General features: G+C 41.2%; 1 protein-coding gene across 1 annotated transcript; it reads left to right on the top strand.

Moving 5' to 3' along the window:
- Nucleotides 1–1,220: 1,220 nt before the first annotated feature.
- On the top strand, nt 1,221–23,714 carry CD180 (CD180 molecule). The gene is made up of 3 exons (XM_087885123.1): nt 1,221–1,316; nt 20,950–21,116; nt 21,906–23,714. Exons 1-3 carry the CDS (start codon nt 1,221–1,223, stop codon nt 23,632–23,634), a joined length of 1,992 nt encoding a protein of 663 aa, XP_087741249.1. The 3' UTR covers nt 23,635–23,714.
- The last annotated feature ends 93 nt before the right edge of the window (nt 23,715–23,807 follow it).

Raw genomic sequence — 23,807 nt, 5'->3', positions numbered from 1 at the left:
TTTCAGAATTTTTTCCACCAGGATTTTCAAAAAATCTCTTCAAAGCTACTTTCACACTTGCTCCAGTTGTATGAGACACACAGGTGCTGTCCTAATTCATCTTTGGTCTCAAACCCTGACAGAGAATGACAAAATTGCCTCAAAGCATTCAAGAGCCCTTTGTCCTATTCATATACCCAAATTCTGTCACATCAAGACTACATAATCTGATAATGTCATATATGTACGCATTATAATTTGTTAATTAATAGCTTCTATATTAAAAGATAGCTCACAGACAGTGGACATTTTTTTTAACCAGCCCATACAACACTTAAGAGAACCAGTTTGGTGTAGTGGGTGAGACATCAGGGTAGAAATCAGGAGACTGAGTTGTAGTCCCACCTTAGGTACAAAATCAGCTGGGTGATCTTGTATCAATCACGTCTCTCAGTCCTGGGAAGGAGGCAATAGCAACCCACTTCTAAAATCTTGCAAGAAAATCACAGGGACTTGTCCAGAAAATCACCAAAAGTCAACACGGACTGAAAGGCACAAAAAATACAAATAAAAATTATTACAAATGACCACTAGGTGTCTCTGCTGTATGAAATTCAATACTGTACTATCTTTTTTTTTTTTTTTTTGTCCAAGGCCCTGACATTTCAATTAGTGTACAAAGATTCATGAAAGACCTTTTTATTCTAATAACCCAGATCCAGCCGTATGCATAGATCACTTCTCTATAAGGACACAAAGATTTAAATGTCTAGCTAACATCAAAGTCTGGGATTGCATTATAATCAAAAGCGTTACATTTGGGATAGATTGACCAAATTAAACACTTTAGGCTTCTTCCCAGAAAACTGTATTGGAATCAGTTAAGCAGGCACCCAAGCATCCAAGAACTCTTAAAAAGATAAATGGATTGCTGTGTATCAAAGAAGCAAATGAGGAAGCCCAAATTGGGTTCATACCAGTGGTGGGTTGCTCCCGGTTTGGACTGGTTCTATAGAACCGGTAGTAAAACCGGCAGGAGGCTCCGCCCACCGACCCCGACGTCATCAGAATGCTTCTGCACATGCGCAGAAGAGCATGCGGCCCCATTGCGAACCGGTAGTAAAGGTAAGTAGAACCTACCCCTGGTTCATACATCAAGTGAAGCCATAATGTGGTTTGACTTAATTTGACCTGTCTATTGTGGACTTGGAGAAGTGGGAGAAAGCAGTCATCCATGAACAATGCAGGTCTACCAGGATCTCTTCTATGGTCCTCTTATACTGGATGCAGTCAAAATTGTTGGTCTGATTTTACATTATGGAGGTTGGAGTGTTGAGGTATAAAATAGCTGCCTTGAAGTAATTTCTATATTTAAAAAACTCAACTCTTGCAATAATTGGTTTAAGCCTTGCATATATTTGGAGAAAGATCCTCAACATACTACACAAAGCTTGGTGAGACACCAAGTGGACAATGTTGCACATTTCTGGCTTATGGCTTAGTCCAATGTAATATACAGTATATCGGATTTACAAATGGAATTTGATAATCACCTAAAATTTAAAAAGGACATGTAAATAATACACGCAAAGAATGATGTAGATTATCTTTTTAAATTGAAATATAAGAGATACACTGGAGTTGCTTAATGGAAATTGCATATGAACTTCAAAAAAAGAGGCAAAGAGATTTGAAGAATAGAGTTCAGTTTTTATCTATGGGGTTTAAGGTTGGCTGGAGGAAGAAAAACCACAAATTTGGTTTATCTGACTCTGGGTTAAATAATGAATTGCTATTTTTGATCATGTTAACAGTTACCTAGCTTGCATACTTTCTCTTCTTGAAGTGTTCAATAAGATAATGGATTCATTTGTAATATTTACCTTATTTTTTTGGATATGAAATAAGTTGATATTATTTCTGATAATTAATAACTTTCAATGTTACTATTATAATTGTAATATTTATTAAGAGATGTGGGAGATTTAGACTAAATTAAAAGGGGACTATATATTTATGTTGTTAGGTATTAATTTTTACTGGACCTTTGTGATCTATAAAAACTAAAGAGTTAGAGATGAGTTTATAGTAAATGCGGTGAGGTATGGAATAAAGACGTACCCGGTGTAATTGAAAATAAATTGTTAGTGTCGAATATTCGTGGGATGAAAAGGGAAGTTTCTTTTTATTACTGTCTTGGGGGGGGTTCTTACTTTTTTCCATGGTTTTTTCTTCTTTTTTTAATATGTTTGAATTAGGTTTCTTTATTAGTTTTATCTGCTTATTTGTAATAAAACTACTGAAAAAAGTCTTATGGTCTTACAGTTTCTAGCCCATTGCCTTAAACACTACTGCATACCAAATCAGTTGGCAAACAATAGTTCAAGCATATACAGTATATTTTATCTAGCCTAAACATTTTTAAATCAATGTTTGTGTTACTGAGGAAGCAAAAGAATTACACATGAACAAAAAGATAAATAAATCTGCCAAGATAAATACCTAGTTATATAATTGCTACCCAGCAAATGTATTGTACACAGACCAAATCAATAAGTCACTCACTGAAAAATTGTTTTTGCAGTTGATGGAGATATTTTTGCTCAAACAAAAATGTTAAATTCCTTAATATTAAAAAGAATGTTTTTAGTTACTAAGGACTAAACTAAGGACTAACATTAACTGTGGAAGTTACTTGACATTCACCACCCTGGGGTCAGTTAAAGATGGTTTTACAGTCTGACCTTGTAGCATATATTGAGCATGAAACATGCTGAAGAAAAAAGATGGATTGCCAACAAAGGTTTTTGTGACCCCCATTTGAGGAAGAAATGCATCATGACTCCTAGTGCTTCAACTCAAAGCAGAGCTGCCACATCAGCAGGCCAGCCTAAGCATTTTGATTGGAGGAGCAAAATGGTATATCCTTCCCTGTCCATCTTTAGCAGTTGACTAGATGGCCAGTTAAATTTTACTTTTCCACAGGAGATCAGGACCAGATTAAGGCCAGCAGGTTCTCTAAACACAGCCAAACGATCCCCATCAGCCCTTCCATTGTTTAACTGACAAGACATTAAGACTCGAGTGTTGTGGCCCGCCAGTGGCCAGCAGAGCTGGCAGCAGATTTGGACAGTGTGGAGGTTGGAGAGGAACGTGGGCCAGTCCTGGAGTCTAGGGAAGGCTCAGACAATGGCTCTGAGTTGGAGGCAGAGCGGGGGCAAAGGCCATCTGGTAGTTCTTTGCTGCCTCTGGAATCTCTGGAGTCTGACATCAGCGAGGCAGAAAAACAGTGTGGGCCTGTTCCCAGTGTGCACATGCACAGTGCTGCCAGGAGACAGGAACAATTAAGGAAACAGGGTTGACTTGGGAGTAAGGCTTGGAGATGATTGGCTCTTCCCATAAGACATAAAAGAGAAGCGAATGGGATGTGAGCTTTTGCAGGAAGCAATTAGTTCATCTGGCTGATTCAAGATTTGAAAATTCTGTTTGTGACTCTGTGCCAAGTTTGGCCTTGCCCTGCGTCTGGAAATTAGCTCTTTGCCAGCATTCCACATGAGATAGGTGGGTGTTGATAACCTTCCTTTGAAAGACTGTTTATCAAGTCTTGTGGACTGTAAATGAAAGTAATTTACAGCCCTATGAATTAAAGAGGTTTGCCGGGACTAAGTTCGTGCTGTTTACTTTCTAAGGAAGCCTAGGTCAGAACACTCAGTAAGTTCTGGAAACTAATGCTGAGTGAAGCAGTGAAGCAATTAAAGCCATGATAGCTGGGGGTGGGACTCTGTGGTATTTATTTATTATTTTATTTTATTATTCATATTTCTATGCTGCCCACTCTCCGAGGACTCTGGGCGGCTTACACCAAAGACAATATACTAAATAGCATATTGCCCCCAACAATCTGGGTCCTCATTTTACCCACCTCGGAAGGATGGAAGGCTGAGTCAACCTTGAGCCGGTGAGATCTGATCGGCTGATCTGCAGTACTCTAACCACTGCGCCACCTCGGCTCCCTATGCTCCTTCTCTTGATGCCCTAAGCAATTGCTAATTTTTCTTAATGGTTAATCCAGGGTTACTGGAGATGGGATAGTATCCTCCATCTATTCATTCCTTCACCTGCTTCCTTGCTGCTTTTGCTAGATTCCTAATCTGCTCCTATTGCAGACCTTTGCTTCCTTAAAACCTTCCAATACGGGGAAATCCATCTTCAGTCATTGAGGCATTGTTAGATCAGCGCAGGGAAAAGAATACGCGAGCAGCGAGGTCCGTTCAGCACTTTAATAGTGAGAATGAGAACAGCCGGCTGCGCTGCCGGGCTCGCCTTATAAAGGGAGCCGGCAGGCAAGTCGGCGAATGACGGAGCTTTAAAACTCCTGCCGGTGGACTAGCCAATCCGGCATCATGACCATATATGGACATAACAGGCATGCTTTTGAAAATGACATTGCTCTGACTCTTGTGCTCCTTGTCCACTGTGAAAAAGAATCAGAGAAAAAAATCAACCCAGCCTATAGTTCTATCTAAGTAAATTAGAGCATACTGGCTGGGGAATTCTGGGAATTGATGTCCATACAGCTTAAAGTTGCTGAGGCTGTGAAACACTGCATTAGCGATCAGCACAGAAAATGGTACAATACTACTTCCTATTCATAATAATGTGCCAATATAAAAGGCAACATATTTGCATTGGTTTCAGTAGAAAACACATTTTAAAAACTAAAATACCAATAAAGGAGAATATTTCATGTAGGAGAACAGAAAAAAGAGTCATCTTTAGTTTAGTTAGTTTAGTTTAGTTTATTATATTTATATACCGCCCTTCTCCCGAAGGACTCAGGGCGGTGAACAGCCATGGTAAAAACAATATACAACAAAAATTTAAAAACTTAATTAAAATAATTCAATCATTGGCCGAATTTAAAACACCCAACTAAAATCATTTTAAAATCCCTATCAAAACCCAATTTAGAATCCTTTATCCCGTCAGACCAGCTTGCTGGAATAATAGGGTCTTCAGAGCACGACAGAAGGTGCGGAGGTTGGGGATCCTTCGTATGTCCAGGGGCAGTTCGTTCCATAGGGCCGGGGGCCACACAGAGAAGGCTCTCCCCCTGGGGGTCGCCAGCCTAAACTGTTTGGCTGATGGCACCCTGAGGTGGCTCTCTCTGTGGGAGCGTATTGGTCGGTGGGAGGCAATCGGTGGCAGAATGCGGTCCTGTAGGTAACCAGGTCCTAAGCCATGGAGCGCTTTAAAGGTGATAACCAACACCTTGGAGTGCACCCGGAAGACCACCGGGAGCCAGTGCAGCTCGCGCAAGATGGGTGTTACATGGGAGCGACGAGTCGCCCCCATTATTACTCGCGCGGCTGCATTCTGGACCAGCTGGAGCCTCCGGGTGCTCCTCAAGGGGAGCCCCATGTAGAGAGCATTACAATAGTCCAGCCGGGAAGTGACGATGGCGTGAGTGACTGTGCACAGGGGATCAACTGGGAGATCAGGCGAACCTGATAAAAAGCCCCCCTGGCCACGGCCGTCATATGATCTTCCAAAGACAGCCGTGAGTCCAGGAGGATGCCCAAGTTGCGAGCCCTCTCTGAGGGGGGTAAGATCTCATCCCCAATAGCCAGCGATGGTGTTAGCTGGCTATATCGGGCCGTCGGGAGCCACAGCCACTCAGTCTTGGAAGGGTTGAGTCTGAGCCTGTTCCTCCCCATCCAGATCTGCATGGCCTCCAGGCAGCGGGACATCACGTCAAGGGGTGGCCTGGGGTTGAAATGTACAACTGCATGTCATCAACATACAATTGACACTTCACCCCAAAGCCACGGATGATCTCACCCAGCGGCTTCACATAAATGTTAAACAGAAGGTGCGAGAGGACTGACCCTTGCGGCACCCCACAAGTGAGGAACCTCGAGATCGACCTCTGTCCCCCTGTCAACACAGACTGCGTATGGTCAGAGAGGAAGGAGGAGAACCACAGTAGCACGGTGACCCCCACTCCCACCCCCTCCAGCCGACACAGCATGATACCATGATCGATGGTATCAAAAGTCGCTGAGAGATCTAGGAGGACCAGGACAGAGGAGCAACCCCTGTCCCGGGCCCTCCAGAGATCATCAACCAATGCGATCAATGCCGTTTCCGTGCTGTAACCCGCCCTGAAGCCCGACTGGCATGGATCTAGATAGACAGCTTCATCCAGGAATCGAGGAAGTTGTCCCACCACCACTCTCTCAACAACCTTCGCCGTGAAGCGGAGGTTGGAGACAGGATGATAGTTAGCTAGTACAGCCAGGTCCAGGGAAGACTTCTTGAGGAGCGGCCTCACCACCGCCTCTTTCAGGGCGGCTGGGAAGACACCCTCACTCAATCAGGCGTTGGTAATCTCCTGGAACCAGCCTCGTGTAACCTCCCGGGAGGCCAGCACCAACCAGGAGGGACACGGGTCCAGTAAACATGTGGTAGCGTTAAGCCTCCCCAAAATCCTGTCCACGTCCTCAGGAGTCACATGGTCAAACTCTTCCCAAGTAACACTCTCACTCCATCATCCCATCCAAGGCTATCCAATCAGAGTCCAGGCCGGCCCGAATCTGAGCAATTTTATCATGCAGGAATTATCCAAAATCCTCAGCTCTACCCTGCAAGGGATCCTCCCTCACTCCCACCTGTGGAAGAGAGTGGGTCACCCTAAACAGGGTGGCTGGGCGGTTTTCTGCAGATGCAATAAGAGTGGAAAAATAGTTGGATTTTGCCACTCTTATTGCCACTAGGTAGGTCTTGATATAAGACCTCACCAGTGTCCAGGCAGATTCGATACAGCTGGACCTCCAATCGCTCTCTAGGCGTCTTTTCCGGTGCTTCATCTCTCTCAGCTTCTCAGAGAACCAAGGAGCCAATTGAGAACGGCACCGAGTCAGAGGCCGCAAAGGCATGATGCGTCCAAGGCTCCAGCGGCCACCCTATCCCAGGCGGCCGCCAGTTCCTCAGCCGAGCTGTGAATCATCTTTCATTTTGGTGGGATGGAATCAAATTAATCTCTGTGGGAAAGAGAAGACAGAATTACATGTTCAGTTGTGTTCAGTTGAGCTTTTATCTCAACATTTTATTTTTGCTTGTTTTCTTGCAGACGCTTCATTACTCTAACTATGTAATATCATCAATGCTAAGGTAGTAAGGAGTGCTGTTTGCTGTCAGTTTATACCTCTCCACCAGTAATCAGCACTCGGATCAACATAAATTAACTTCAAGGTTAACTTCAGACCAGTAGTGAGTTTGCTTACCTTTGCTACCAGTTCAGAACTGTGAGTGTGCATACGTGCATGATTGCTTCGCACACACATGGCGCTTCTGTGCATGTGCAGAACCTTCTGCACATGTGCAGAGTGTGATGACGTCTGGGCGGGTGGATGGAGCCTCCTGCCGCTGCTGCTACCAGTTCTCCCGAACCGTGGCAAACCGGTAGAAATCCACTACTGCTTCTGCCCAACAATCAAGTAAGCAATATCCCAATTAAGAAACAGCCAAAGACCCATCACTAAACAGCTCAACCAAAGAATCACTAAGACCGTCCCCACCCTCGCTGACAGGCAAGACACCAGAATATAAACTGACAACAAACAGCACTCCTTCCTAACACTAAAGTTAGGGTAATGAAATGTCTGCAAGAAAACAAGCAAGCTCAGAGAGCACCAAGGACCCCTCAAAAACTAAAATGTTGAGATAAAAGCTGATCACAAGTGAACATGTAATTCTGTCTTCTCTTTCCCACAGAGATTAATTTGATTTCTTCCCACCGAAATGGAAGATGACTCTTCTTTCTATTCTCCTACATCAGAGGTGTCAAACTCACATCGTCATGGCATCATCACATGACATATCGTGAGTTTTTCCCCCTTTGCTAAACCGGGCATGGGCCTGGCCAGTGCGTGACGCATCCGGCCCATGGGCCACGAGTTTGACAGCCCTGTCCTACATGAAATGAGATCTTCCTAACCTTCTGAAGAAAGAAGTGTCCAGCCCTTGCCAAGCAGGATTATTTCAGCATAATTAAGAAAACTTGTCAGCATGAGTCTGGCCACAGCCTACAGCCTTAGGGATTAAGTATGCATGTCCTTGGCATGCAGGAAGTCCAGATGTCTTTATCTTCTTAGGCAATGAGTTAGATTAGGTCCAGATGGCATCCTGATTGCTTGAAACTCAGTTGATTGAATTAGTAGAGCTGTTATTTGTTCAGCAGTTTTAAAGCTCGGGACTCCCATTCGTTGTCAACGTCCTAGAGTTTGTTGCCAAATGCCTAGTGGGAGGGCAGATCAATAACTAACAACTCTATAGCATTTCTAAGTGTGTGTATTTAACAGCCCAGTGCTGTCCTGGAGAACACATTCATATGCTTTTCTGTTGACCTTGATGTGGCTGGGCAGATGCATTGGCTGCTCTTGCAACAGAAGGTTTTCACTGTCTGCTTTGCATTTCAGCCTCATTTAACCACATCCTCTACCCAAAACCCACAAGGCCTTGCAAGCACCTGCTATCAGGCCACTGTGCCAGGGATCAAATCAAGAACATTCAAACTGTAAAGCTTTTGCAGTTGTACTGAAAACTACCATAAGTCATACGGCACATTGTGATTCTTGGCCTAATATATATATATATATATACATATATATATTGGTGGGGGGTACACATACTATTATAGTATATACTAATTATTTAGCATATGAGTGCTCTGTGGAGAGTACTGGCACATTTCATCTCTAGTTTCAGTTCTTGTCATAGAATCACAGGGCTGGACATGATCTTGAAAGTCTTCTAGTCCAACCCCTTGCCAAGATAGGAGTCCTTAAACCATCCCAGACAAATAGCTGTCCAATCATTTATTGAAAACCTCCAATGATGGAGCACCCCAACTCTGGGAGTCAAGCTGTTCCACTGATTAATTATTCTCACTGTCACGAAATTCCTCCTTATTTGCAAGTTTGATTCAGTGGTGAAATCCAATTTTTTTTACTACCGGTTCTGAGGGTGTGGCTTGGTGGGCATGGTATGACTTGGCAGGTGTGGCTTGGTGCATGTGGCTTGGTGGGTGTATCAGGGAAGGAAACTGCAAAATCTCCATTCCCACCCCACTCCAGGGGAAGAATACTGCAAAATCCCCATTCCCTCCCCACTCCTGGGGGAAGGATATTGCAAAAACTCCATTCTCACCCCACTCTGGGGCCAGCCAGAGGTGGTATTTGCCAGTTCTCTGAACTGCTCAAAATTTCCGCTACCTGTTCTCCAGAACCTGTGAGAACCTGCTGGATTTCACCCCTGGTTTGATTGCCAGAGAGTGAATCACTAGTCTAAAGCCATGTTGCTGGCTTTCATTTCTGAGGGAGGCTTAGAATTCAGAGTCACATGCTTTATACCAGCACCTTAACCACTATACCAAACTGTCTTTGTCTTTCTGTCCCTTCCCCAAAATAATTACTGAAAGAGAAAGAGAGAGAGTTAACCTGCCTCACCTGTGCTGCATCAGGGACATGCTGCAGACCCTATTGGTCAAGGAATTTTGGTTAGCAAGATCCAGAAGAAGAGCCCTTTTCTGCATGGCTCCCATCATCTGAAACTCAGGACACCCAAGGTGAGATCCACTTTCAGCCTTTTGACCGTCTGAAAGGGCTTGAAGACACGGCTGTGCCAACTGGCCAGAGGCCCCAAAGGGAGGGTGGCATTCTGGAGGTAGCTAATGGATTAGATAACAATTACCGTGTGCCCTTTGCTGCCTTCCTATCCATGTGTGCCACTTTAATTTTAACTGAGTTTTAAATTTAAGATTTCTATTTATTGTTTTAATGTTTTATGTGGCATTTTAATTGAATGATTGTAAGCCTATTCTATTCGAGAATAGAATAACAGAGTTGGAAGGGACCTTGGAGGTCTTCTAGTCCAACCCCCTGCCCAGGGGGTTGATATCTATATCTATCTATATCTAGATAGATAGATAGATAGATAGATAGATAGATAGATAGATAGATAGATAGATAGATAGATAGAGATATCAATTCCCTGGGTTGGACTAGCAGAATGAAATATGTCGTTACAAGGGAGAATTAAAAACAACAAACCCTGAATTATGAATCTTAAATCAAATCAAATAATCTGTGGTTGGCAAAGAACCTTAGATACCATATTTATGCAAAGATACCATGTTTTTTGTTTATAGAAGAAAATAGATTAAGAAATATGTAAACATGCAGTCTTTAAACTGGAGGCAGTTCAGATACGAACAAGATTATACAAGAAAAAGGAGATAAGGATTCATTCTTTCTGTAAGTTGAAAACAGTAACAAGTAAGCAGAAATTCCCTCATTCCTATATGATTTGATGAATCCAATATAAACTTTCCATGAATTCAAATACTACTATCCACACTAATGATTAATTTTTCTTTTGGGATAAGCAGAGGATCCTAATGGCAGATTGAGAAGGAAAATGGTTTCCTTCTATCAGTCGTTCATGTCCTGAAGCCCAATTTTATGAGCCTGTAATTGGGTTTTCAGAGCATGTTTGTTTGAAATGGCTTAGAATCTTATGGAAGTATTTATTTCATGCAATAAGTATAATCCAGTTTGTCTGCAGCATCACACTATGTAAGATGAATTCTGGAGATTGTTTAAATAGTCAAGTACACATGAGATGAACTGGGAAATTCTTTTGTTATTGGTTCACTGATCAGACTTAGTCCTCAATAATTTATTTGGATCTCTCTAATAGGTTATTGGGGGGACTTCCAAAACCACCTAAACAACTGTATCCGTACCCAATTCCTATATACAAAAGGAGTGATATTTTCAAAAAATAATATACTCAGAGAAAGTTATTTATTTTAAGGGCACCACTTTATACTTGGAATGTCATTCTACATAGAAGAAGATGTTTTTAAGATTGGCTACAAAATATGGCAAGTTTCTCACAAGGTCGTGAAAGTTTCCAATAATTTATGCCAAAAAAATGGTACAAGTATTTAGGAGAGAAACCAAAAGTGAAAAAAAGAGCAAGAAAAGGAACTGAAAAAAAAGCATGCTTCACAAAAATCCTTTGGGTGTTAAGAGGAAACAACATCTTTTTCAGGCACTCTGGCCTCTCTTGAAGCATTAGATTCAAAATGCCTTTTCTGAACCCCACACTAGAAAATTATTTTTCATCCGTCTTCCATTACAGGCGTGTGGAGAATCTAATCAAAGCCTTAATGGTTTGCTGCACATATTGCTGGCTTCTGATGGGGCTTTTAGGTCTTAGCTATGAAGTCTCCAAACCCCTCAATCAGATGTGCACTGAGGTGAGTGATCACTTATTTGTCTTTCTATTGGGAGAAAAGTAGCTTCAAGAAAGAATCAATAATTAATTTGGGAGCAGTGAATACTTGCATGCTAACACTGGGTCATTGAAGGGCTGAAAGTCCTCTGGTGGGTGAAACAAAAATAAATAAATGCACAGATAAATGCAGTCCTTTAGGAGCACATTTGCGGTACAGAAAGCAAATTTGCTCCCCCCCCAAATCAGACTGACTTTACACCCATTTTTACAGTTAGTTGTGCTTCTATTTTATTAGTTTCATATTCACAGTGATACATGTTAGCTAGATAGACTCATGTGCCTGCTTAGAAGCAGATACCATTTTGAAATTCCCACCTAGGCAATTCGAGGCAATAAACAAACAAGCAAGCAAGCAGGTTGAGGTGGTCTCGCTCTTCTTTATTTCTGGCCAAGAACCTGAAAACAAATAGGACCGATGGAGATTGGAGATGAGAGAAGATCTGCTGTTTAAGACACCATGTGGAGTTTTCAGGCACCGTTTGGAATTGGCATGTGCAGGGAACGTTTGCCAAATGCTGCTGGACTAAGAGAGGCTAGGAGGAAAAAAAAGACCATTGGCACTTTTTATCTACATGCACCAGGGGCTCTTGAACAGGTGCTTGGCTTTATAAGCAGTTTATATGCACCTCATTTCTGTACAACTAGACCTTGGGGTGTGATGCTTCTCATGGCACACTTACGCTCGGTAACACAGACATTTTTTACAGCTGTTACGGAAAAGGCTAGCGGCCTCAGATTCCCTCTGGCTTTTTGAGTTGATCAAGTGATTGCTTTCTTGATATGTGCCAAAAAAAAAAAAAAAAAACCCACCACCAACCCAGGATGGAAAAAAAAAAAGAAAATGACTTGGCACATGTATGAATGGTAGTAATGAAGTATCTTTCAGAAAGTTGTACATGCTTTAGTCCGCTCACAGTTTGATCGTTTATAATGGCTACTTCTTTGTCATAAAAGAATTCTACCATGTTATAAACCTCCAATCTGAATGTACAGACTTTAAAACACTGACAATTGACCAACGTTAAGGAACGGTTGCCAGGTAATCAAGTAGCAGCTCCAGGAATGATATGTGGTAGAAGATCAAACTAGATTATAATTCCAAGGGCATCTGAGGTGAAGGTCACTGGCTTCAATTAGGTGATCAAAGGGTCACCCTCTTTCATTGTATGTTGCATCCATTGCCCACATGTAAAAAGGAAGCAGGGCTTTGAAGTTCAGTGTTGCCCACCAACTGTGAAGCCTGTGACTGTTGCTTTGACTGCTCCTGCAGTAATTATCTGAATTATTTTTAAAAATGATTAGAATTTACTGGGGGTTGTTTGGGATTATGACTCAGTGCTCCAACCTGGTCTAGATGTAAAGATCAAAATCCAGGGCCAGGAACAGACACTCTGGTATCTTCCAGCTTTGTTGTGCTATAACTCACGACAATGACAAAGAATGTCAATATGGAAGACAATAGGTTTGATTGGTGTTTAGATCCTGCTGCAGTCAAAATCAGCTCTTGGCAGTTTGCATAACTTAAGCAGGCAGAACTAAAATAACATTTTATGATAAAATTAATATAAGTAGTCAAAATAATTAAAACAAAATCAAAACCCCAAACTCCAATTAACCATAAAATGCAGGGAGGGTCAAGTCTACCTAGAATGGTATTTGGAAGAGCTTTGTCTTCAGCTTCTTCCTGAATATACTTTGGAAAAGAGCCAGGCTAACCAGGGGTGGGTTCTAAAATTTTTTACTACCAGTTCTGTGGGCGTGGCTTATTTTGTGGGTGTGGCTTGATGATCATGTGACAATTATTTAAGATTTAGCAGAGGTACTGGTCTACCAGGCTTTTAACTGCTTGCAGAGCTGTACCAATCTACCCATTTATTTTTGCAGGCACTGATCTACTCATGTATTTATGCATGGTCTACTCATTTGTTTTCTTTTAACACTGATCAGCTGTAGGGCGGCCCTTTGAAGCCCCGCAACAAGAGTTTAAACAGGTTTTTTCCTTCTAGCCATCAGCTGGGATTCAGGAGGCAGCAATAGATTGGGGGTAGGGCCAAATAAAAGGTAAGAATAATGCGGGTGGCAGGGGGAGCGCAGGTGGCGGGGTGGGGGGGCAGAACCAGTTCGATGATGTCATATCGTCACCGCTACGGGCTCGGGAGAACCGGGCCGAACCGGGATGAACCCACCACTGAGGCTAACCTCTGCCTCCTTTTACTTCCTCAAAAGTGGGGGGGCTAAGAATAATTTTGTCCCAACATGACTAATAGGTCAGACAGATTTGGAGGGGGGGGGACTAAGCAGTGCTGCAGCTACCCATTTTTGTCCTTGGCTGCAGAAGCAAAGGGTAACATTTGAAGGACAATGACATGTATATCTGATCAGCACTGAATCTATTACAAGAATGAGATCATCAGCCAAGCACTCTTCGTCTCTCTGTATTTTAAGAAAATATCTATATACAGAGATTGGTAACAGGTTTATACATGTTAGACATTAAATAAAAAGAATAATTTATTCTTTTAAATTATATTACCATTTCCTACAACAAGGCTGAATTTACTCTCACATTAGTCTATTAGAGAGTCTGATTTCCCTTACCATATTTCAGGGGTGAAATCCAGCAGGTTCAGAACCGATAGCAGAAATTTTGAGTAGTTTGGAGAACCGGCAAATACCACCTCTAGGTGGCCCCAGAGTGGGGTGGGAATGGAGATTTTGCAGTATCCTTCCCCTGCCATGTCCACCAAGCCACACCCAGCAAGCTACACCATGCACACCAAACCACACCCACAGAACCAGTAGTAAAAAAAATTGGATTTCACCACTGCCATATTTTAATATTTTCTTTTTACTAGCACAGAAAATATTTTCCATAGTAGTTGGGTATCTGAAAATAACCCAAAAAGGTTACAAGTGAAATTTTGAATATAGATTATATGATCATACAAAGAACCTGTTTTTGAGGAGTTTTTATTCCTTTAGCTTCCCAGCAAGTATATTACATTTTTTTTCTTTTTCTATTTTAACTTGCACTGTGTTCTGTCCCCGTCTCACACACGCACTCCCACAGACAGTCAATAGTGAAATAAACCAGCCGACAAAGGTTTCTCTAAGAGCAGAATTGGCAGCAACCCAGTTGCCAAGAGTCTTTTACTTACGAAGGGAGTGTTTTTCAAAGCCAACACACAACAGATAAGAGAATATTCAAAAAGTCCAGCAATGCAGAGAGGTTTGTTCAATATCAGTTTTTGCTCGTCACAGAGCTTGAACAGCCACCACACCCCCTTTTATACTCTGTGGGGTGTGGTCCAGTGACTCAGCCTAATCCCTGGCACACCTCTTCCTCTGCTGCGCGCGCTTATCTCTATGACACTGTCGAGGGTCCAGCCAAGACTCATCATCATCATCATTACTGTCCACCTGTGGCTGCGTGGAAGTGCTTGGCCCCGGGCCTATCTCTTGGCCTTCGGAGGACACCGGAGGCATTGCCAGAGAGGAGGGTCCTGGAGAGGGAGGCCTTGCCAACTTCTCTCCTTCACTCTTGGAGTCCTCTCCTGCTGATAACACAGGCTCAGTGATCGGAGCCACAACACACTGATATTTTGCTATGAAGACCATGCACAGGGTGCTCAAAGCCTTTTTCTTTTTCTTGCAGTCCCTCACTAACCAAACCAGGCAACTAGTCACTTAATGCAATTTCCCATCTACTTTCATCAGTTTGGCGCTCATCCATGAAGAAAACTTCAAGTCAAAAACCCCAGAAGGAATTGTAGATTGACAATCCTACTGCTCCTTCTTCAGTAATTCCAGAACACTTTACTAAACTCCTGGGTATACTCAGTTTATGATAGACTACAATAGGGGAATATTTCAAAAAGTACCAATTGTTCCCATAGGTCACAAGGATTCATTCTCCAGCTTTTCCTATCTTTAAAGTACCTTGAAACTTTTTTTTTAATACTTTGAGTGCCATAGTTTTCTTGTTCAAAAGCGAAGTGCTCTTAGGGTTTTATTTGGGGAGTTTTCCATTCTTAAAAGTTAGTTACAACAAGATGTGGGTTGATGTGGGTTTTACAGCAGAAATGTTGAAATGAAGTATTAGATGAGAAAATCTCTCTCTGTCCCCCGTATAAACTCCTATTTATCCAAAAAAAAATGTCATGGCACATCAGTTTATAATAATCTATACATATTGACTTAAACATTCCATCAAATCAGTTTAATCTGCTCCTAAATTCATAGCCTCAGTAATATAATAATACAAATATTTTCCTAAGTTGCTCTCAGATACATATAAAAAAAGTCAACCAACATATTGTTGTAAATTTTGATTATTATTTTGTAAAGATATCTGTACCCAGACAACTCACTGTTTAATTGAAGATGGAATTATTATATTAAAAAATTAAGAAATAATAATTTAAAAAAACCCCAACCAACCAAGCAAAGCAGGTGAAAAACTACATTGACTTCTAGATAGGAAATGTTTAGAGTCGATTTTATCATATTTATTTTCTAGGGTGTTTTTTTTCCCTTACATACATGAATGAATGAATATATTATTACATTTCTTCAAATGTAATGAATATTACATTTCTTTAACAACTCAAAAAATAGTTTAGAGTGAGTAATTTTGAGAAAAACAAATGCCCACAGGGGAAAAATAGGGGCCCTGTAATATTGAAAACATAGGAAGGAAAATCAGCTCCCACCTGCAGAAAAGATAAGCAAAGAGTTCTTTTAGTGAATTTGAAACTTTCTGTGAGAGCAGATTCTTTGGGGCTGGTCCCAACAAATGTATTTGCTGAAGAATTTGTGATTCCTTACATCAGGAGTCCCCAAACTTGGCAGCTTTAAGACTTGTGGATTTCAACTCCCAGAATAGCTGGCTGGAGAATTCTGGGAGTTGAAGTCCACAAGTCTTAAAGCTGCCAAGTTTGAAGACCTCTGCCTTACATTGTCATTTTCCATAGGATGCTTTTTCCAGGTGCCATCTAAAACAGTGCAGCAGTATTTATTTGTAGTTGTTCTATAGCAGTGATGGCTAACCTTTTTGCCATTGCGTGCCAGGAGAGGGGGGGCGGGGGAGGGTCACGCGCGCATGTGCCCATGCGAATGCACATACAACCCCACCCACCCCCGCTCCTGGCACATGATGGCCTCGTAGGCCCGTTTTTCTTTCTTACCTGGTTCCAGATCCTCTCTATGCATCTGGGAAGGGAGAAAACAGCCTTTCCCACTCCCTTGGAGGTCCTATGGAGGCTGAAAGGGCCCATTTCCCAACTCTCGGTGGGACAGGAAGTGACATTTTTTGCTGTCCCCAGCCTCCAGAACCTCTCTAGGAGACTGTAGGAGCCGCTCTAGGAGTCTCTGGAGGCTGGTGACAGGAAAAAACATCACTTCCTGTCCCACCGGGAGTCAGGAAATGAGCCCTTTCAGCCTCCTTAGGGCCTCCAAGGGAGTGGGAAAGACTGTTTTCGCCCTTCCCAGATGCATAGAAAAGATCTGGAGCCAGATAAGAAAGAAAAACGGGCCTTCCCCACCCCTCCCACAGGCCCTCCAGAGGCAGGAAATAGCCTGTTTCCCTACTTCTGGTGGGCCCAGAAGGCCTGAAAATCAGCTGGCCGGCATGCGCATGCGCCCCAGAGCTGACCTGGCGTGCCCACTAATATGGCACCGCGTGCCACCTGTGGCACGCTTGCCATAGGTTCGCCATCACGGTTCTATAGTATCTTAGTATCTTAGATAAGGTATTTTTAATGGAAAGAAATTAAAACTATTAAAAATGCTTTGCTGTTCACTTTCTAATAATATTTCTAATTGACAGGAAAATCATATCCTAGCTGAAGAAAATTGTATTCTGTAATTATTGTATTTAGTCACGTTTTCTCCAAGATTTTGAGAAATTCACACTAGAATTGAATGCAGCATATTTTACTTTCATCGTTATTTATTGTGCAATGTGGCAGTTATAATATTTTGAGAAATGTTTTCAAGGTCATGCGCTCATTGTATAACCATAATTTTTCAATCATTTATCATTTGTTGAACTGTCAACTTATTGTGAACTCTTTGCATTAAAAATGAATAGAAAGCCTATATGTGAGATTACTATTTTACTTTGAGCTCTTCATTGTAGACGAGACACTATTAAAAAACCCGGTAAGCCACATGTCATAACAGCATATAAAATCATGAATTTTCAATATCATTCATCTGATTGTTGTCCTATCATACTGATGGTCTTTTTCGTCTTTTTTAAAAAATGGTCCATTATATGGCAGCAGCAACAGACAAATGGCATTAATATCAATTTTAGTGAAGTGTCAATAACTGAGAAAAGCATTAATTTTTAAAAGAGATGTTAAATAGAGGGACAAAATGTCATTCTGTGACCTTTTTATTCATTCCTAAAAGTGTTTAATTTGGTGTAACCTAAGGTGACCAGACGTCCCGCTTTTGGCGGGACAGTCCCGCTTTTGAGCAATTTGTCCCGCGTCCCGCGGCGTTTTAAAAAAGTCCCGATTTTTCATTCTGCCTCCTGAGTCCCCGCTGATGGCTAGAGGGAAAAAAAACTGTTTGAACTCTTGCCGCGGGGCTTCAAAGGGCCGACCTACAGCTGATCAGTGTTTAAAAAAAAAAAACCTTGGTATATTTGCGGCGCAAGGCAGCCCTCGTTTCCTGCCGACTCGGAGCGGTAAACAGCGTCTGGTTCAGGGAGCAGCCGGATTTTGCTCTCCATTGCTCTCTCGGTCCCCTGCAAGCTCTCATCTCTCGAGAAGCCCAACCAAAGTTTCCTGCGCCATTTCAGGGAGCGTTCCTCGAGAGAAGAGAGCTTGCAGGGGGCCGAGAGAGCAATGGAGAGCAAAATCCGGCTGCTCCCCGAACCAGACGCTGTTTACCACTCCGAGTCCCAAGCGACAGGAGAGGAGGGCTGCCTTGTGCTGCAAATATACCAAGGTGGAATCCTGATGCCGCCCTTACAGCGGAGAGAAGAAGCCGGATTTTGCTCTCCATTGCAGACACCAGATCGTAATGCACCACCTGCAAAAATGCGAAAATTTCCAAATGTAGCCCTGCCCTCTTACAGCTCTCCTGATGTTCAACTGTTGTCTCTCAAGGAGGATACTTGGCCAGCTTCATGCTTGATGTCTCCCACCTTGGCAGCTTTAAGACTTGTGGACTTCAACTCCCAGAATTCTCCACAATTCCCCAGAATGGGCTCGGCGGGAGTTGAAGTCCAAACGTTATAAAAGAGCCACAATTGCCCAGCCCTGGGCTAGGGTAGGCTGACGCCGCGTGGATGGGAGGAGGGGCGGGCGACCCAGCAATTAAGTTGTGGTTTGGAAGTATATATGGGGGAAATTATTTGGTTTATTATTATTGATAAATATAATTAATTGATTTGTAAGAAATTGGATTGCATGGAAATAATTGGAATATTCATGTTCATATTGATTAATATACAAAAAAGATAGTTATATAACTAATTGATTTATATTAAAATGTTGAATTTGTATTAAACAACTGTATTACATAATTACATAATTAACCAATGTAAGGATGGATATAAAAATAGATGACAATGGGAAGGGGTATAATATAGAATAGAAGGGAAAAATTGAATTTGATTAAGATTAGAGATGAGGATGAAGGGTAATATTGGTTTTTTTTAAAAATAGATGAGGAATAAATATGGCAAAAAGGAAATATAGAAATTGTAAATTTAATTGAAATGACTAAACGCTGTTTAAATTTGTGAACCAGCCAAATATTCTGTTCAAAGAAAATACATTGTATGTTTGTATGTGTGTTTCTAATTACTGCTATTTATTCATATTTGTTCTCTTTTATTCTTTAAAGTTTAACAATTCATTCTTTATCTTAATATCTTTATATTTGCTTGGGGTTGGCTTTCTTCCCTTTCATCTTTTTTATTGTACAGCAATCTTTCTCCTCAAACCTACCACCTCTCTCTTTTCTTTCCTTCTTACTTTCTCTTCCCCCCACCCTCTTTTTCTCCTCCCTACTTCCTCTTCCTTTCTCCTCCTCCTCCTCTCTTCCTCCCTCTCTTACCCTCACTCCTACTCTAATTTCCCTTCCTTCATCCCTCTCTATTGCTGTATCCTTTAATGCATATGGACTACTCGGAGGGCTGAAAAAGTTATTTTTGACTGGTCCTCACACTTTTGACCAGTCCTTGAACTTACGACTGTCCTCACATTTTACATTTTTGCCCTATCTTGTCATCATGGTGAAGAGAAGCAGTTGTGAAATGAGTGACATGGTTGTTAAGAATGCTGCACAGGCATAAATATGAGGATGGTCATAAGTGTGAGGACCAGTCAAAAGTGCGAGGACCTGTCAGAAATGACTTTTTTCAGCCCTCTGGTTAGTCCTTTTGTGCATATGGACTACTCGGAGGGCTGAAAAAGTTATTTTTGACTGGTCCTCGCACTTTTGACCAGTCCTCGAACTTACGACTGTCCTCAAATTTTACGTTTTTGCCCTATCTTGTCACCATGGTGAAGAGAAGCAGTTGTGAATTGAGTGACATGGTTGTTAAGAATGCTGCACGGGCATAAATGTGAGGATGGTCATAAGTGTGAGGACCAGTCAAAAGTGTGAGGACCTGTCAGAAATGACTTTTCAGCCCTCTGAGTAGTCCCTATACACATAGCCATGGCCACCCGGTCACATGACCAACTAGCCACGCCCACCCAGTCACATGGCCTCCAAGCCACGCCCACACAATAAGCCACGCCCACAATGGTGTCCTTCTTACCAATGTTAAAATCTGTTCACCTTACCCTATACACATAGCCATGGCCACCCGGTCACATGACCAGCTAGCCACGCCCACCCAGTCACATGACCAGCTAGCCACGCCCACAAAATAAGCCACGCCCACAATGTCCCTCTTTACCAATGTTAAAATCTGGTCACCTTAGTGTAACCTTTATAATTTACCCTCTGTCCATATAGGTAATGAAAGTTTACATCAGATTCCTGACATCATTTCTAATGATAGCTCTGGTTTGTCCCTGATATAGTTAAAAAAAGAGTTAGGGTTAGGTTTCAGATTTGTTCTGTTGGCATATTTAGCTACATATTGGCATATTTACTTAAAATACAATGGTTTTATTAAAAACATAAACCTGGAGAGATACATATAATACATTCAGATATATTGATAGTCCTCAATTTACAACCATTCATTAAATGACTTTCAAACTTACAATGGCACTGAAAAAAGTTTTCACTCTGAAGACCATTGCAGCATCTGCAAAGTCATGTTATCAAGCTATAGGCGCTTGGCAACCAGCATGCATTTATGATGGTTGCAACATTCAGAGTCCTGAGATTGTCATTTGCAACTTTCATAGGAAGCTTCTGACAGGCAAAGTCAATGAGGAAAGCCGGTTTCGTTGAACAACTGCATGGTTCACTTAACAACTGTAGTGATTTGCTTACAGCCATGGCCTAAAGGTCATAAAATGGGGTATGACTCAGTTAACAACTGTCTTGCTCAGCAACTGAAAATCTGAGCTCAAGGACTACTTGTATTGATACACTGGTATCTAACTTGATATATAATTTTTACAGCTTTTTATTAATAGAAGCTACAGTTGTGAAGGTTTAGGACTGACAGAGCTTCCAGAAGAACTGCCTTTCACGACTGAAGTTCTTGATTTCAGCTTCAACTTCCTACATCTGCTTCAGCAATCAACATTCAGCAGGCTGAAGGCCCTGGTGCACTTAGACTTAACAAGGTAGGTATGCCATTGAATTTTTATACTGCCCAGTTGCAGAATGATCTGGGAAGTTTCACAAAGTTAAAACAAACAACACTGCATAAAAAGAACAACATGGCATCTTTCTACAGCACCCCCATTTAAAGGCATTCATTTAAAAGCTCAATCAAAACCTAGAAAAACTGGTTTTAAAGAATTTCCCGAGAGCGGACAAAGTGGAAGGCATGTGAATGTCTTTTTTTATGCTCTCGGGTTTTCTCATCTATTGCTGCTGTGGATGAAGTTCTAAATGTCTCAATAATAGTTGCAATAATCTTCAACAATTAGATTTCTAGAAAACCTGAAAACTTGCAGCTGTTCGATAATAAAGGCATTGGCTCTGTATGTGTACATTTAGGCACACTTGTCAACATGGCAGCTTTTATTTCTTGTAATATGTGACATTAGTGTTAAAATGTTACCAGAGATTGTCCTGTACTTTCATATAGAAATTTTATTTTCTACAGTGTTTTTCAAGAAAATATATTTTAATAAATTTTAATCAGAGTTTGCAAGCTTGTAATACTCCTTCTGAACCTGTAATTGATAGATATTTGCCTTGTTTAAACAGACATATCATGATGTGCTTTGATAACCATCTAAAATCTGTCAATGTTGATTGGGTCTCTAAATTGATTTTAAAAATGAAATGCTTCATTTTATTACCTAGTTACCTAATGACCTGCTGAAACAAAAATAGGGCATCTATTTCAATTATATCCACAGTTGTGCTTTGTTTTAATACCAGATTTTGTTTTGTTTTAAAAGGTGTCAGATTAACTGGGTATATGAAGGCACTTTCGAAAGCAATATTTTCCTGGAGATCATTGTCTTTACTGGAAATAATCTTCTCTTTCTGGCCTCAACAGCATTTACGGGTCCTCAGTGTCTGAAGCATCTTGATCTAACCCAAACAGGGATCACTAAATTAGCATTTATCCCAATGCAGGACCTACACAACATAGAAACACTATTACTAGGAAGCAACCATATCCAAACATTGGAGCTGCTATCGGATTTTCCAATTAGAAAGCTCAAACACTTGGATTTACAGATGAACAATATACAAACAATATCAACTAGAGGCATAAAGGCATTAAAACAAGCTAACAATCTAACTCTCAATCTTAGGGACAACAAGATTATGCACATAGAGCCCAAGGCTTTTAGTTCATTTTCCTTCTACAGTTTGGACTTTGGCAGTTGTAGTAATATTTCAGTGATCTTGGATGGATTGCAAGGTGTCAGCACTGCTATCCTCTGGCTCGGCACTTTTTTGGGTATAGACAGCCTTCCCATTCAAGAGAGCACATTGCAAGGCATATGCAACATCTCTGTAGACTATCTCACTCTACAGTATCATTCTTTCCTAGAACCTTCTGGCGACACTTTCCAATGTTTGTCCAAACTGAAAAGATTGGACTTGACCCACACCTCCCTTTCTGAACTACGGAGCCTTCCTCAGATGAATTTACTGAAAGAATTAAATCTCAATTGGAATGAGTTTTTGAATCTCTGCGACATTGACTTTTCTGCTTTCCCTTCTCTTTCCCATCTCTATATCCAGCAGAATTATTACCCCATGAACTTGAGTTTTGGATGTTTGGAATCCTTGTCAAAGCTTCAACACCTTGATTTGAGTGGGAGTCACATAGAAAGCCTAGACTGCTGCAGCAATCAACTTCAAGGTCTCATTGGCTTGCAACACCTCAATTTAAGCCACAATCGCAAACTTTTGTTCCACAATGCAGCATTTAACGAATGTTCTAACTTGAAAGTTCTTGATCTCTCTTTTACATGTATTATCATCAATAATAATTCTCAAAGCCCATTCCACAATCTACATTCTTTGCAGATCCTGAACCTTTCTTTCTCTCATATTGATACAAGCAAGCAGAATATTTTGCAAGGTCTAAGCAGCCTTATTGTCTTAAATATGAATGGAAATACCTTTAAATCTGGCACCATTTTCAATGACAACTTTCTTCAGAAAGCACCCAATCTAGAGGTGTTAACTTTAGCTTCTTGTCAATTGATGGTTATAGAAGCTAAAGCATTTTCTGCCCTTAGCAAGTTAAAATATGTGGATCTGAACCGTAACAATCTTACTGCATTCTGTTCAGATGTGTTTTCCAGCCTCAGGAACATTTATCTCAATTTTGCCAATAATAGGATCCATATTATCCCACATGATTTGTTGACTGGACTATCTGGCCAGAGTATAATCAATTTAAGTTATAATCCACTGGAATGCACCTGTTCTAATATTGGATTATTAACTTGGTACAAGCAGAACATAGATAAAATTGAAGATTCCGAACAGACCTTGTGCGCTGAGCCCAAATCACTAGCAGGCACTAAGCTTTTCTCTATAAATCTGTCCTGTGGATATAGTGCTGCACAAATAGCATTGATTACTCTTGTTGTGATAATAATAATTGTAGTGACCTTCATTTTGATCATGAATGCTTTAAAGTATAAAAATGTTTGCATGTAGAAGCTTATGAGAGAAAGTAAGTATGCAGGAATTTTTTAAAATGTATGAATATATTTCTTAATAGAAAGGCATTTATTAACATCAATGGGTGTTTCCTTTTCTTTTTATATCAATATTGCATCAGTTAATTCTGACAACATAGATTTGAGGAGAAAATGATTGCAAAGGACGGA

Source organism: Pantherophis guttatus, chromosome 2 (genome assembly GCF_059756535.1).
Source record: "Pantherophis guttatus breed Tessera chromosome 2, ASM5975653v1, whole genome shotgun sequence".
NCBI lineage: Eukaryota > Metazoa > Chordata > Lepidosauria > Squamata > Colubridae > Pantherophis > Pantherophis guttatus.
The sequence above is the reverse complement of the archived record's forward strand: the minus strand, read 5'-3'. Positions and strand labels throughout refer to the sequence as shown.